At 26.8% G+C, this 15183-nt stretch overlaps 3 protein-coding genes across 3 annotated transcripts; all 3 read left to right on the top strand.

Annotated features, from left to right (window-relative positions):
• The first annotated feature begins 488 nt into the window (after positions 1–488).
• LOC105626547 (odorant receptor 82a-like) lies at positions 489–3335 on the top strand. Its single transcript, XM_012207845.1, has 5 exons — positions 489–1276; positions 2306–2405; positions 2523–2633; positions 2894–3049; positions 3279–3335. The coding sequence occupies exons 1-5, from the start codon at positions 489–491 to the stop codon at positions 3333–3335; spliced, it is 1212 nt and encodes a 403-aa protein (XP_012063235.1).
• Positions 3336–3760: 425 nt separating this feature from the next.
• Positions 3761–5788, top strand: LOC105626546 (odorant receptor 82a-like). Its single transcript, XM_012207843.1, has 5 exons — positions 3761–4566; positions 4808–4907; positions 5099–5209; positions 5400–5555; positions 5738–5788. The coding sequence occupies exons 1-5, from the start codon at positions 3761–3763 to the stop codon at positions 5786–5788; spliced, it is 1224 nt and encodes a 407-aa protein (XP_012063233.1).
• Positions 5789–11014: 5226 nt separating this feature from the next.
• LOC105626299 (odorant receptor 4-like) lies at positions 11015–13395 on the top strand. The gene is given in 6 exon segments (XM_012207601.1): positions 11015–11744; positions 11747–11813; positions 12068–12167; positions 12323–12433; positions 12947–13102; positions 13342–13395. Coding segments are annotated over 6 exon segments (1218 nt in total).
• The last annotated feature ends 1788 nt before the right edge of the window (positions 13396–15183 follow it).

The raw sequence follows: 15183 nt of genomic DNA, 5'->3' as shown, positions 1-15183 counted from the left end.
TTTGTTCAGAGATATACTATATATATATATATATATATATATATATGTCTCTCTAATCCTTAATACTTTCCTTTTATATGTTATAATGTAGCTATATATAAGAGTTTCCACTTTAAATGCCTTTCATTCATTTATATTGAGCATTATGCCTAAAATTTTTTTGGAGTGTTAATATATTAATGTTTTAATTGCTTTACCTAGTAAATTCCAAACGATACAAGATGACGAAAAATAAAAAATTCGTTGTTACTTTCGAAAAAGTATCTTCATATTCTTCACAGAACGCAGTCTTCTGTCAAACTGACAAATAGGCTTCGTGTGAGGAACGATTATCGATTGGACACGCGTGCGCTCTTCTCAACGCTACCGATGTGTTTTACAGCGCGAACTTTCCTAAACGTTGGCGCAAGCGTATTTTCGGATATGTCTCTAGATACATTTCTATACGATTATTGCAGTAATACATAGGTCGCTTTTGTGAAACGATCATGAGCAATCTGAAACGCATCCTAATAAATTTCAAAAATGTCAATGATTACAGTATTCAATTTAATCGATGGTTTCTTATATCACTCGGTGTTTGGCCGCAAAGAAGCGCGAGCAAAATAAAACAAATTGTGGTGTCAATGCAAATCTTTATTTTTTCAATCGTGGTGGCAGTCATTATGATACCATGCACATTATATGTATGCTTTGAAAAAAAAAAATTTGGTATTAGAATAAATGCTATCGTTCCGTTGATGCACAGAATCATGGGATCTATAAATTACTGGCAATTACTTACGCATAACAAAGATATTCAACATTGCATACTACATATGGAGACGGATTGGAAACTCGTTCGGAAAATGGATGACCGCGAAGTTATGTTGCGATATGCCAAAATTGGCCGTTTCATAACCAAATTTTGCGCAATATTTATGCATAGTAGTGCGATCTTTGCCATCGCAGTCAAAGCAATGAAAACTACGACTGTTATTATCGGTAATGAAACTTTTAAGATGTATCCGATGACATGTCCACCACACAGCAAAATCGTTGACATAAGATTCAGCCCTACGAACGAGATTCTGCTGAGTGTGCAATTGTTGTCGACACTTATAGTGAGTTCCTCTACAGTAGCTATATGCAGTCTTGCCGCCGTTTTTGCAATGCACGCCTGCGGTCAACTGAACGTATTGCATACATGGCTAAAAGAACTTGCTGAGGAGAAGACATATCATTTAGCAGAACAAAAACTTGCTGTTATTGTGGAGCATCACTGGAGAGTCCTCAGGTATTTTGTTTAAAAGGGAACATAACAAAAAGGGAAAAATATTATATATCTTAAAATTTATCTTGAATATGATAGATTGTAGTACAATATAATATTTTAAAGATTTTCACCATGCACTGCAGTAAAAATTTATTTTATACCTTATTGTTTTATTAGTGAATGAGATAGATTTACATAAAATTCTTTGAAATATAATGTCCCACGACTAAATAATATTTTTAGGATAAACTCTCTCCGTGAACCAAGTGTCATCTTCCGGTTGTATAAGCTTTGATTATGTTAAAATATAGAGACAAAAATAAGATTTTCTATTTTATAATAATGATATACTTTATAATAATGATAAAAAATTCTTTATAAAAAACTTTATTTATTAACAAATTAAAAATTAAAAAATGATTATTAAAAATATGAAGTACTCTTAAAATCATTCAACTTTTATTTAAAATTTGTTTATATTTTCAACTGTTTATTAAAAATTTTTTTCTTTCTGAGTGAATATTAAATTTTTTCAAGGTAAAGTTATATTCCTTTAACGTGCAAAAAAAGAAATTATTAAAAAATACCCATCTTTTATTTTTGTTTATATTTTAACATAAACAACGAAGATAGCAAAACTTAAAATTGGAAGGGGTATACTTGGTTGTGTTTTTTTGTTAATTCACTTAGATCTTAAATATCGATTACAAGTTTCTTTTCATTGAGTGTTAACTTTAATCGAAAATATTTACTCTGAAATTTTCTTAACTAGATTTTCAAATCCAATACTTTAAATTAATGTTTTTTTTAACTTTAAAAGTTAACGTAATGGAACAATTCATTTTTCATTTTGAAAGTCAAAATTCGAGGAAAAAAATTATGTAACTTAAACTTATGTAAAGTTGTAAAAAATATTTGTTATAAACAATTTTCATAAACAATATAATTAAAGAAAAGGTCAAAGTCATTGAACTCATGAATACTAATTTAAAGTGAATTTCACGAAAGAAAATACCCTACTTGAATACATTTTGACTACATATGTTTCAGCTTTGTTGTACAAATAGAGAATATTATGCATAAAGCTTGTTTAGGAGAATTAATGGGATGCACGCTGAGTATGTGTTTACTTGGATATTACTCTATTTTGGTACGCTAAAAATAAATAAAATTTCTTTGCATATTACAAATGATGTAATTGAAATGCTGCAAAAATAGATTAATCTTATTTTTTTGTAATAAATAAAACGATCAATTGATTTTGCAGAATTGGGCTAATTTCGATGCAGCAAAAATATTTGCATGTATAAGTTTTTATATATCATATACGTTTAATATATTTATATTTTGTTACATCGGTGAAGTTCTCACGGAACAGGTAATATTTCAAAATTAAAAAGATTTTTTAGACGTTTGAAACTTTTCTCATTTTGATTGTATACAAAATATAATATAATGTTATCTAATTATATAAGTATAAAAATATTGAATATTTGATTATTTACATTTTATTATTATATTTAAGAAAAAATAATATAATTGTGTTCACACATATTTAAATTATTCTTTAATATTTCTTTATCATCATTGTTAAATGTTTGACACTTCAAAAAATTTGTAAATTTATTTATTTATTAGTGCAAAAATATCGGGGAAATAGCATATATGACCAATTGGTATAAACTGCATCACAAAACAGCACTTAAACTCACTTTGATATTCATGCAATCCAATTATGTCATTAAGATAACAGCAGGAAAAATATTTCGGTTATCCATAGCAACATTTGGCGATGTAAGTAATACATTATAATAGAGTTATTAATAGCATTAAATAAAATTTTAATATAATTTATTTTCTTGTTATGCATGTATTGTTATAATTATTCTACGTAATGATTTGATTATTTAATTTTACATATATCATATCAAAGCAAATATTAACAATATAATCAACAGTTATACATTATTTATTATTCTATTATTTATTATTCTAACAAAAACGAGAAATCTTGTTATTACAGATAATAAAAACTTCCACAGCATATTTAAATTTTTTGAGAACAAACATGACTGTATAAAGCGTAGAGAAACAACAAGTTATAAGACACACATAAATTATTTTCTAGATAGAAATGTAAAATAAACTAATAATTATGATACAAAAGGGTTTTCTGTGATACGGTTCTTAAAAGCAAAAATGATATCCTTGACAGTTCTCTTGAAACTAAAGAAGTAAAAACTCAATACTTTATAAAATTTGTATGCATAGCCATAAAAGTATTTTTATATTCCTCTTTAAATGCGACCTTTTGCGAAACTGACAAGACAAAACACCTGCTAGGAAAAAAATCGATTTGATATGCACGCGATACTCTCAATAAAAAAGTACCAATGTAAGAGTTCATCAAACTTTAGAAGTTGGCGCACGCGCTTATTCAAATAAAATCCTTGCTAGAACCATTGTCCACCCTGGCAGTGCGCCAAGCTAATTCACGAAGTGAACATGATGAATTTGAAACATGATTTGAGAAACGTTGATTTCAAACACATTAATAATTATAGTCTGCAAATTAATCAATGGTGCTTAAAACCGATAGGTGCTTGGCCCATAACAAGCACGTCGAGTACATTAGAGAAAATTGCTGCGATAGTACTGATCATCTTTTGTTCACTTACAATAGCAATCGTTACGGTGCCATGTATACTGTATATAATATTGGAGAATCAGACTATCATAGCAAAGATAGGCGCCTTTGGGCCATTATTTCATAGGATTATGGGTTCGATAAGCTATTGGACGTTGCTCAAGCGTAGCCACGATATTCACAATTGCATACAGCACATGGAGATAGATTGGCAGCTTATACAAAGAATCGGAGATCGTGAAACGATGCTACAATACGTTAAGTTCGGACGTTTTCTTGCCGGAATTAGTGCGGCGATCACGCAGGGCGGTCAGCTGCTCTTCGGCACCGCAAGAGCAATAAAGACTACGACCATCATGGTCGGGAATGAGACTTTTAAAACGCGTCCAATGACATGTCCGACATACAGTAAGATTCTCGATACGAGATTCAGTCCTATAAACGAAATCATGCTGACTATACAATTCGTGTCGGCATTTGTAGTAAGTTCCGCAATAGTAAGTGTTTGCAGTCTCGCCGGAGTTTTCGCGATGCATGCCTGCGGCCAACTCAACGTATTGTATGCATGGTTAAACGAACTTGTAATTGATTACGAAGAAAAGGGAAATCAATCAGTTGAGCAAAAATTGGCTGCTATTGTGGAGCATCACTTGAGAGCATTAAGGTACTTTATTATTGAGCTATATTTCTTGGATGTATAATATTTTGCTTTAACAAATATATAATAATAATAAAGGCACAATTTTAAGAGATAGATATTTATTTTTTTCTATATCAACATTTCATAATAAATAAATATTGTCATTAATACGATGTAAATATATGCTCGACAAAATTTTGCAAAAAAATTTTGTTAATGAAGAGTTCGCACTTAAACATTCCGCAATTATACAAATGTATTACAGTTTTATAGCACGTGTGGAAAGTATTATGCATAAAGTTTGTCTTGTAATATTGATGGGCTGCACGCTAAATATGTGTTTACTTGGATATTACTCGATTATGGTATGATTAAAAGAAATACATTATTAAAAACGCTGTTTTACATCTCTTTAATTATAAAGAATCAAATGCAATTATTAATAATATAATAATATATAGTAATAATAATAGAGTTGTTAAATTTTAGTATAGTAATAATAATAGAGTTGTAAATTTTATTATTTATGAATAAATTTGTAAAATTAATATTTCAGAATTGGGGTGCTTTCGATGCAGCAAAAATATTGTCATATATTACTTTATATACTTCAATGGGATTTAATATATTTATTTTTTGCTATATCGGCGAGATTTTGACAGAGCAAGTAATACATCTTTCAAGATTAAAATAATTTTTTTAGAAATGTGAAATCTATTCAATCCGTTTATAAAATATAGAAAATAAAAACAAAAATAATTATATTTATATAATTAGCTGCTTTTTTGATACTTTCTGCAGAAATGTAGATATTTATATTTATAATGAATTTAAAAATATTTATATTTTTTTATTAGTGTAAAAATGTCGGGAACGTGGTATACATGATTAATTGGTATCAATTACCACACAGAACAGCTCTTTGTCTTATTTTAATAATAATGCAATCAAGTAACGTAATCAAAATAACTGCAGGAAAATTAGTTCATTTGTCTATTGCAACTTTTGGCGATGTAAGTAATATATCAATTAAATTCCTTATAATATTAATCTCAGATTTAATAAATATAAAATTTAAATTTTATTTAATATTTATTTTAATTATATTAATTATATTTGACCGAAATGTTGTAATGCAAAATTTTATACATGAAATCGTACATTGTTAATAGAAACAAAAATTTTGCTATTTTAGGTAATTAAAACTTCCATGGCTTATTTAAATATTTTACGAACAATGACATAAAACTTGTAGAGAGCAATGTAGTTAATTAGAAATATGTAGCAAATTAGGAAGTTGGACAAATTTTTATATAGAATAGATGAAATATTTTCCAGGTAGGATATTAATATTATCTAAATATAAGTAATGTTTATAATATGTACATCAGATTTTTAAATTTTTCAAAAGTTTAGTGGGAATTTTTCGACGATTCGCTTAAAATTAAGTAATTAAAATTCAATACTTTACAAAATTCATACTTCCACAAATTTTCACACACTTGTCTGAATAATATTCCTCCTGTTAAATTGACAGAACAAATAACTTGCTGTGAAGTTATTGATTGTACAGTTCCTCTCAGAAAAAAATATGTCAATATGAACTTTCTCCAAACTTTGCCAGAAGTTGGCGCATGTGCCTCAAATAAAATTTTTGCAAGTACATTGTCCTACGTCGGGTGCATTCATATGACAAAGTTTCGACCTATGTCTCGATGTATGTCCAGAATCACTAGCTTAAAAAATTATGATTACAGTTTTCAACTGGATGATTCCTCAAGCCGATCAATGCTTGGCCACACATAAACAACTCAAGCATAGTGTGCAAGATACTTGTGTTATACACATTTTCATTTATGTGATCGTGGTGGCATTAATAACGATATCATTATTCGAGAAGGCCAATATCAAATTAAAACTGAACGCCATTGCTATTTCGGTAAATCATTGGATGCTTCTTAAATGTAGTAGCAATGCTTGTAAATTAATGGAGACCGATTGGAAAATTATATACAGGCTCGAAAATTGCCAAATAATGGTGCATGGTTGCCAAATATGTTAAATTAAATCGTTTCATCGCCGGGATCTGTGAGATGATTATGCCTGGCAGTATTCCTATTTAATATAACATAGCCAAGGCGAAATTCAAAATTCATACCCATCACTGTTGGTAATAAGACTTTTAGGATGCATTCGATGTCCGATTTACATCAAAATCATTGATATAAGTTTCAGTCCTGTAAATAAAATCATATTGATTGCAATTTCTATGCAACATTTATAGTGAGTTCATCTACTGTCGGTGCTTGCAACCTAGCTGCCGTTTTCGTAATGCACGCCTGTCGTCTAAACTAAACATGCTATATATATGCCTACTAAACTCGTAGAAAATCAGAAGAGAAATTATATAACGAACAAAAACTAAATATTATTTTGGAGTATCATCTCCGAGTATTTAGGTACGTAAATAGAAAACATATCAGAATATTTCAGACAATGTACATTTTATATATAACAATATTGAAAAAAGAGACGTTATTGTTAAAATAAATATTAATAAATTTTTGAAATTATTAAGAAAGTATCGTTATGTAAATATTCATTCGTCGTATTCTATTTCTATTCAAACGTAAGTATTCTACTTATATGCAAACATCCTTTCTCGGAAGAAAACTTCTTTTACGTTTAATGATTATTATTATGTACATTTCAGTTTTTTCATGTATGTTCATGTATGTACATTTCAGTTAGTATGCATAGAAAGTATTATGAATAAAATCTCTCTTTTGTAGAATTGATGGGATGTAAATATGCTTATTTGAATACTACTTAATTATGGTATCCTAAACATTAAAAAAAAAAATCACATTTTATTAAATATATCAGTAATTACTTATATGAATATTCAAATGTCGTTATATTATTGAAAAAATAGATTTCGGACTAATTAATCATGTGTCTTTATATAAAAATAAATGTTATTAGTTATAACTTTTTAGGCTTGGGAAGATTTTGATGCAACAAAAATAACATCTTATGTTAATATATATCAATGCATTTCGATATTTTTATATTTTGTTATATCGGAAAGATAATCACGGAACAAATATATAAATCAAGAATGGAATAATGTTTTATGTTTCTCGATATAACTCAATGAACCTTGATTTAACTTCATAAAACAAATTCATATGTTTTACAAAAGTACCAAAGCATAATTTGCTCTTAACAATTATTAATTATTTATATTTATAATAATTAGTATGTAATAAGTAATATATAAATATAAATATATATATATATATATATATATTTGACTTTATAAATTAGTGCAAACATATTGGGGAATATATAACCGATTGGTATAATCTACATCACAAAACTTAAAACTGCACTTGGACTCGTTATAATAATAATTGCACAATCAACAAATAACATATTAAAGGAAAATTATTTCAAATGTTTATTACAACGATTTGGCGATGTAAGTAATGCATATATTTATTCAAAAAATATCAAAAAGGCAAAAAAGATATAGAAATAAAAGTTAAAATTAACATTTTAATTTTTACAGTGTACATATTTCTATATTTTACTAATTACAAGTCTTAATAATCCCACAAAAAGTTATCAATTTTATGTTACCTATTGTATTAAAAACATAGTTATTATGTTTTTTAAATAAATATTTATATGTTATAGATAAAAATAAATATTCTAATGTTACAGGTAATAAAAACTTTCAAGTATATTTCAGTATATTTAAATCTTTCACAAACATTAACAACAAAAAACCATAATAGATTTAAAAATTTAGAAAATATATATTATATAAAACAAGATAGGAAATATCCTCTAAATCAAGATTTGACAAAATCAATTATAATATTAGAATTAGATACATAGAATTATGGTTCATCAAATAATTATTGAAAATGTATGCAATAAAATGTTCTGATTTTCATATATTCGTTTATAGCATTTTCTATATTTAAGAAGTTCTAATTTTTATCTAATTTACATAACTTATTAATAAATAAAAGAACATGGTTACAATATAGTATCAATATAGTATCAATATAGTATCAAACCTAAAAAATTTACTAAATTAAAATACTTTTAATATCACTTCTACTAATTTATCCTTATGACACGCGATGTTCTCCCAGATATGTGATAATAGAAACTCTTAATTAACAACAAACAATTATAGCGATTGAATGTACGTCTCTCTCAAAATAATTTTACAATGCTAGGCTGTTCACCAAAAATCGGCGCAAGCTTTTCAGATTCCAACACAATGAATTATCTATCTGTGGCAGTGCACCTTTCATGAAAAATCATGCAAAAATATGCATTAAATATGCATCAATAGGCGATAGATAAAAAAAGCACAATTACAGTTTATAACTTATATTAGTCGATTTTTTTTAAATCAATCAACACGTGATTACAAATAAATGTATTTCAATATAGAACAAATCTTTTATATTATTACAAATTCTTTTTTTTTTCAAGTACGTACAATAACATCAAAAAACCGCAACCATCATCATTTGTAACGCATCCGATGATGACTTATAACAACATTATTGATATGAGATTCATACCTATGAAATAGCGTTGGTTATGAAGTTTTTATTAAGGTTTCTTAGTATGATGAGTTCCTTTGCCATCATCCTTTGCAGTCAAGCTGTTTTAGCAATACGTACTTATGGTTAGTTGAACGTGCCGTATGCGTAGCACTACATAAACTTGTTGAAAAACACGAGAGGGAAAATTATAGCTGCAAGAAAATTAACCGCTATAATGGAATTATCTGAGAATATTAAAGTATTTTACACACAGGCACTCATTCAAAAAAATACACATAAATTCTCTAAACTTGAAATAATTTGAATTAATCATTTGAAAATAGATAATTTTAAATTTATTTTTTGCTTTTTTTAAATTATTAATTTATTTCGTCATTGTATTCACGAAGAATTCAGATGACATAAAAAAACTTTACAGTTTCATTTTATGTGTTGATAGGATATATTATGAATAAAGTTTTTCTCCTGCGAAATGCACGACAAATATGTGTCTTCTTGGATATTACACTATTATAATATGTTAAACAATATACCGAATGATAGTTAAGAGTGTCTATACACGCCCTAGTTGTAATCTTGCGGTAATTATTTCTGTAATCGTTCAACGTCCAACAAATAGTATCAGTGATATTGCTCACTTACACCTTAAATAGCATCTCTTCTCCGAACTGTGTGTGTGTGTACAAGTTTACAGAAAATTTCGATGGCTTCACATTTTTGTTCGCAGAAAATTTGATTATTTCGTGAACTCAAACGCATTGCGTAATTAATGGTATTCATAATTTGATTTTGCGATAATTGTTTTTATAGTTGTTCCGGTAACAACTATAAAAACAATTATCGCAAAATCAGAATTATGTAAGATGTGATCAGACAACTCTTATCTGTCACTAACAATAAATACATCTATTAACATTGATTTGTATTTACACAAAAAAATCTTATTCATGTCTCAACCATCTTCGTCCCTCGTCCCTCGTGTATTAAAAATGTGTATTAAAAAAGAATAGATAAATTAAATGATAAAGATAAGTCCAAATATTTTAATTTTTAAACTTGGGAAATATTCTCTCGGAAAAAAGATACCTTACATTAATGTATATTTCGATGGATCTCAATAATTTTATATTTTGCTACATTGGAAGAATAATTGTAAAACATAATAGTATTAAGAAATATTTTTTTTTTCAAGACATTATATATCTTAAGATATCAGAATAAATTAATATATCGTGAAAATAAAATTTAGTTAATAAAATAATTATGTTAAACTCAAGATTATAAGTGATTACATTATAATTTCCAAGATGTATACTAAATAATTTTTTTATGATATTTATCATGCTTGTTATTATAATTTCTGTATATTAAAATATAGAAATAATTTTCATATTTATTGAAATTATATGTTTACTCTTTTTAAGAGTATAAAAAACAAAATTATTCGTGTTCGGAATTATACTACTTTATTCTTTATATTTTCTGATTTCCATATACTCATTTTTATAATATTGTCTATATTAAAAAATTTTTTTTTTCGCGAATTTTTTTTCGTCATTTAATTAATTTACCTTTTAATCAATATATGAGAAATATAGTTGAAATATATTACCGAAAATTTGATGAAATAACTTCTAATATTACTTCCACAAATCTATCCTTACACTCCTCATGACACGCGATGTTCTCTCAGACTTTGGACAATGGAAACTCTTGACGAACAATTATATCGATTGAATATACACCCCTCTCAAAGTAACTTTGTAATATTAGATCGTTCATCAAACTCTTTTGAAGATCGGCGCAAGCGCTTCATCATATACTGGCGGTAAGTTGTCTAATCATCGCAGTGCACTGTGCGCTTTCGTGCAGCGATCATGTCAAATATCAAAAACGCGCCAAAAAACAAGATATCGAAACAATATAACAATTATAGTTTACAATTCAATCAATGGTTTCTCAAGCCAATTGGTGCGTGGCCACAAAAAAATGAGAGATCAATGTGGAAAATTTTTATATTATTACAAATTCTCATTTGTTCAAGTTTAATAGCATTAATAACGGCACCATGTGTATTATATGTATTACTTGAAAAAGTGAACATCAAGCAAAGATTGAACGCAATTGGACCACTGCTTCACAGGCTTATGGGCATGATCAATTACTGGGTGCTGTTAAAGCGCAGCGGCGATATTCACAAACTAATACGACACATGGAAACAGATTGGAATCTCGCACAAAGAATAGACGAACATGAACTGATGCTGCAACATGCCAAGTTCGGTCGTTCCGTCGCTATGATCTGTGGACTAATTATGCAAGGCGGTACGTTTCTGTTCAGTTTAGCAAGAGCATTGAAAACTACAACCATCATTGTCGGCAACGAAACTTTTACGACGTATCCCATGACCTGTCCGGTTTATAGCAAGATCATTGACACGAGATTTAGTCCTGTGAATGAAATCGCATTGGTTCTGCAGTTTCTGTCAACGTTTGTACTGAGTTCTTCTACTGTCGGTGCTTGCAGTCTGGCTGCTGTCTTCGCGATACATGCTTGTGGTCAGCTGAATGTGCTGTCTATATGGTTACATGAACTTGTTCAAAATCAGGAAAAAAAAATCATATAACTCAAAAAAAATTGGCCCTTATTGTGGAACATCATCTGAGAGTATTGAGGTATTTTATATGCTGATACTTGTTAGAAAATGCATATCTTAGAGTTCTATAAGCAAATTCTTTATATTTATTGGAATAATTTAAAAATAGATATTGTCATTTTATTTGAAATTAAGATAAATTTACTTTTATTTTCTAAATGATAAAAAAATCTTATCATTGTGTTCACGAAAAACATCGTTTCAATGTGCAAATTATTTGTAAATGAATTCTACTATGTATATACTTCTATGTTATATCATTTATACATTCAGTTTTATATCACGTGTGGAAAGTATTATGCATAAAGTTTCTCTTGCGGAATTAATGGGATGCACGACAAGTATGTGCCTACTTGGATATTATACTATTATGGTATGCTAGAACTGTAAGAAAATGAAAATCTTATTAGACATAAATAAATGTCATTTATTTATGAAAAACATTTCTATTCTATTAGAAAATGTGTATTAAAAACAATAAATTATACGATAAAGATAGAAGTTTATATTTTAAGTTTATATTTTTAGGCTTGGGAAACGCTCGATACAGCAAAAATAACATCTTACTTCATTGTATATTTATCAATGGGTTTCAATATTTTTATATTTTGCTACATCGGAGAGATTATTACAGAACAGGTAATATGCCGAGAATTAAAAGATATTAAAAAGTCAGATTTTGATGTATTTATAACTTTTTTAATTTATTAATTAGTCAATAATCGCGTTAAGCAGAATACGTTTTCGCATGTATTGGAAGTTTTCTTTGCTGGGATATAACTATCCCTAGATCTTAATTTCGCGTGAAGAAAAGTACCAATTATTGCGAAATAAACTTCTTTCTTCTGAACATGGGCATTTCTTGCTTTTAATTTTCCATTGAATTAAAACTAGGAATTAATCATAATAAGGACTGAGCGCTCATTGAGTTACTTTGTTTCCTGTAAATGCAGCCAGTATTTTTTAGAAAAAAGTAAAATATAATACTCTTACAGTAATAGAGAAAAATTCTATAATAAAACTGAATATTTTTCTTTAATATCTTGTAAATACAAATTGTCAGATTCTTTTCATTACGCATAAAAATTTTAACATTTTATATTATATGTCAATTTATGTCAATGTATTAAACAATATTTATCAATTTATTAGTGCAAATATGTTGGAGAAATAGCATACATGACTGATTGGTATAATCTACATCACAAAACTGCACGTGACCTCATTTTGATCATTGCTCGATCGAGTAATGTGATTAAGATCACTGCAGGAAAGTTATTCCATTTATCTATTGCAACTTTTGGTGATGTAAGTATACAGATGTATTATTTTATCTTGTTAATAAAAAAATAATAAATTACATCTTATATTTCAATGATTGCAAATGAAAATCATTTTATATAAATTGAATTAGCCATTATCTTTAAAACATTCATTCAATTATATGCGAGTATATGATTAAAAAGTTCAAATTTTAATATTATTTTTACAATATAATATACACATTGTTTTTGTATTGTATAGAAACAAGTATGTTATTGTTCTAGGTAATTAAAACTTCCATAGCTTATTTAAATCTCTTGCGAACAATGACTATGTAAAAAATGATTGTGTAAAACATAAGTTAAAAAATATGAAGGATATATATTTTATATAGAACAAATTATCACATATATATATATATATATATTCACAAGAAAAGATTTAATAAAAAAAATCGACGATTATGTCAAAATGAAGATTATAAGCTATTAAATTATTTTTGAAAATGTACATTACAATTTTTTATGGTCCTCTTTTTATGCTTGTTATTATAATCCCTATATTTAAAGGTATTAATTTTTATATTCATCTAAAATACATATTTATCATTTTTAACAATATGAAAAATATTTGAGTACTCCTCAATGTCAGTGCGGAAATCATATACAAACTATCAAATTCATAATTTACATTTAATTTCTGCATTGAGAAAAATTCAATTAAAGTCGGAATATTTCGGTTAATTTCGATGGTAAGTAAATTCCAATTATTTGAGAATTATATCTTATTATTTTACAAATATATAAATTACACAACAATAACTGCGGAAGCTCACTTGACAATTTATTTACATCTAATTTATTCTTCGAACTACAAAACTATTTTCATTATTTTTGATTCATTAATCAATTAATTTTTTAAATTGCTAAAACAGATGTTTTTACTGACATATAAACATTTTATTTGTACGCATACTTATATTTATCGAAAGATAACTTCACCACATGAATCTCATATCTAATAATAATGTTGTTATGTAATATTTCAGTTGTATAGCAGACGTGCAAAGTATTATAAATCTCTTTTGTGAAACTGACTGATGTACGATAAGTACCTGTTCAATTAACTAAGATATGTTGAAAATATATTAAATATAGAAAAAAGTTCGTGGCGTTTTTCCCATTAGATGGCATTAAAAAAACGCCACGAACTTTTTCCCATACCGTATATTTAAAAAATTTGACATTAATAATTTTTATGTATATACGCATTCATATATCATATTATTGAAAAAAATAGATTTATAGAAAATAACTAAGTTTTTATATAACGTAATTAATTAAGTTTATATATAAAGATAAAGATAATAATTATAACTTTTAAGCAGGGAAGATTTTGATACAGCAAAAAAACATTCTATTAATTTAAACTTACTGACAAATTTCAATGTTTTTATATTTTATTATATTTTATATTTTATTAAAACAAGTATATTAGAAAATCAGAATGTTTATATTTGAATAAGGCAATGAATTTTGATTTAACTTTATAATATACGATATTATATTATTATATATAAATATTAAAAGTAGAATTCTTTTGCTTTTAACAAAGCTTATTTGAGTCTATATTTTGTATAGATCATTTAAATTTTTAATATGTAACAAATTTTATTAATCATTTAAAAAATTTTAAATAAATATTAAAAAATTTTAATTTTATACCGATTTATTAGTGCAAGCATTTTAGGGAAATGTTATACATATATGATTGATTGATATAATCAATATCACAACACTGCATTTGATCTTATTTTAATAATTGCAAGGTGAAGTAATAAAGATTATTGCAGAAACATTATTTTAATTGTCTATCGCAATTTTCGGCGATATAAGATGTATTAGTATATATCGTCAGAAAAACGTTTTTAGAATTAAAACGCTATACATATTTCCATTATATTTTATTAATTACGAAACTTGACAAATAAACCTCATAAAAAATAATTAATTTTGTATCTTTTCATTGATTTATATTTATAAATATATTTACTATTCTTAAAATATATAGCAATTTAAATGATATATACAAGAAACATTTTATATTATCACAGGTTATTAAATACT

The sequence above is a fragment of the Atta cephalotes genome, assembly GCF_000143395.1.
Source record: "Atta cephalotes unplaced genomic scaffold scaffold00005, whole genome shotgun sequence".
NCBI classification, from domain to species: Eukaryota; Metazoa; Arthropoda; class Insecta; order Hymenoptera; family Formicidae; genus Atta; species Atta cephalotes.
The sequence above is the reverse complement of the archived record's forward strand: the minus strand, read 5'-3'. Positions and strand labels throughout refer to the sequence as shown.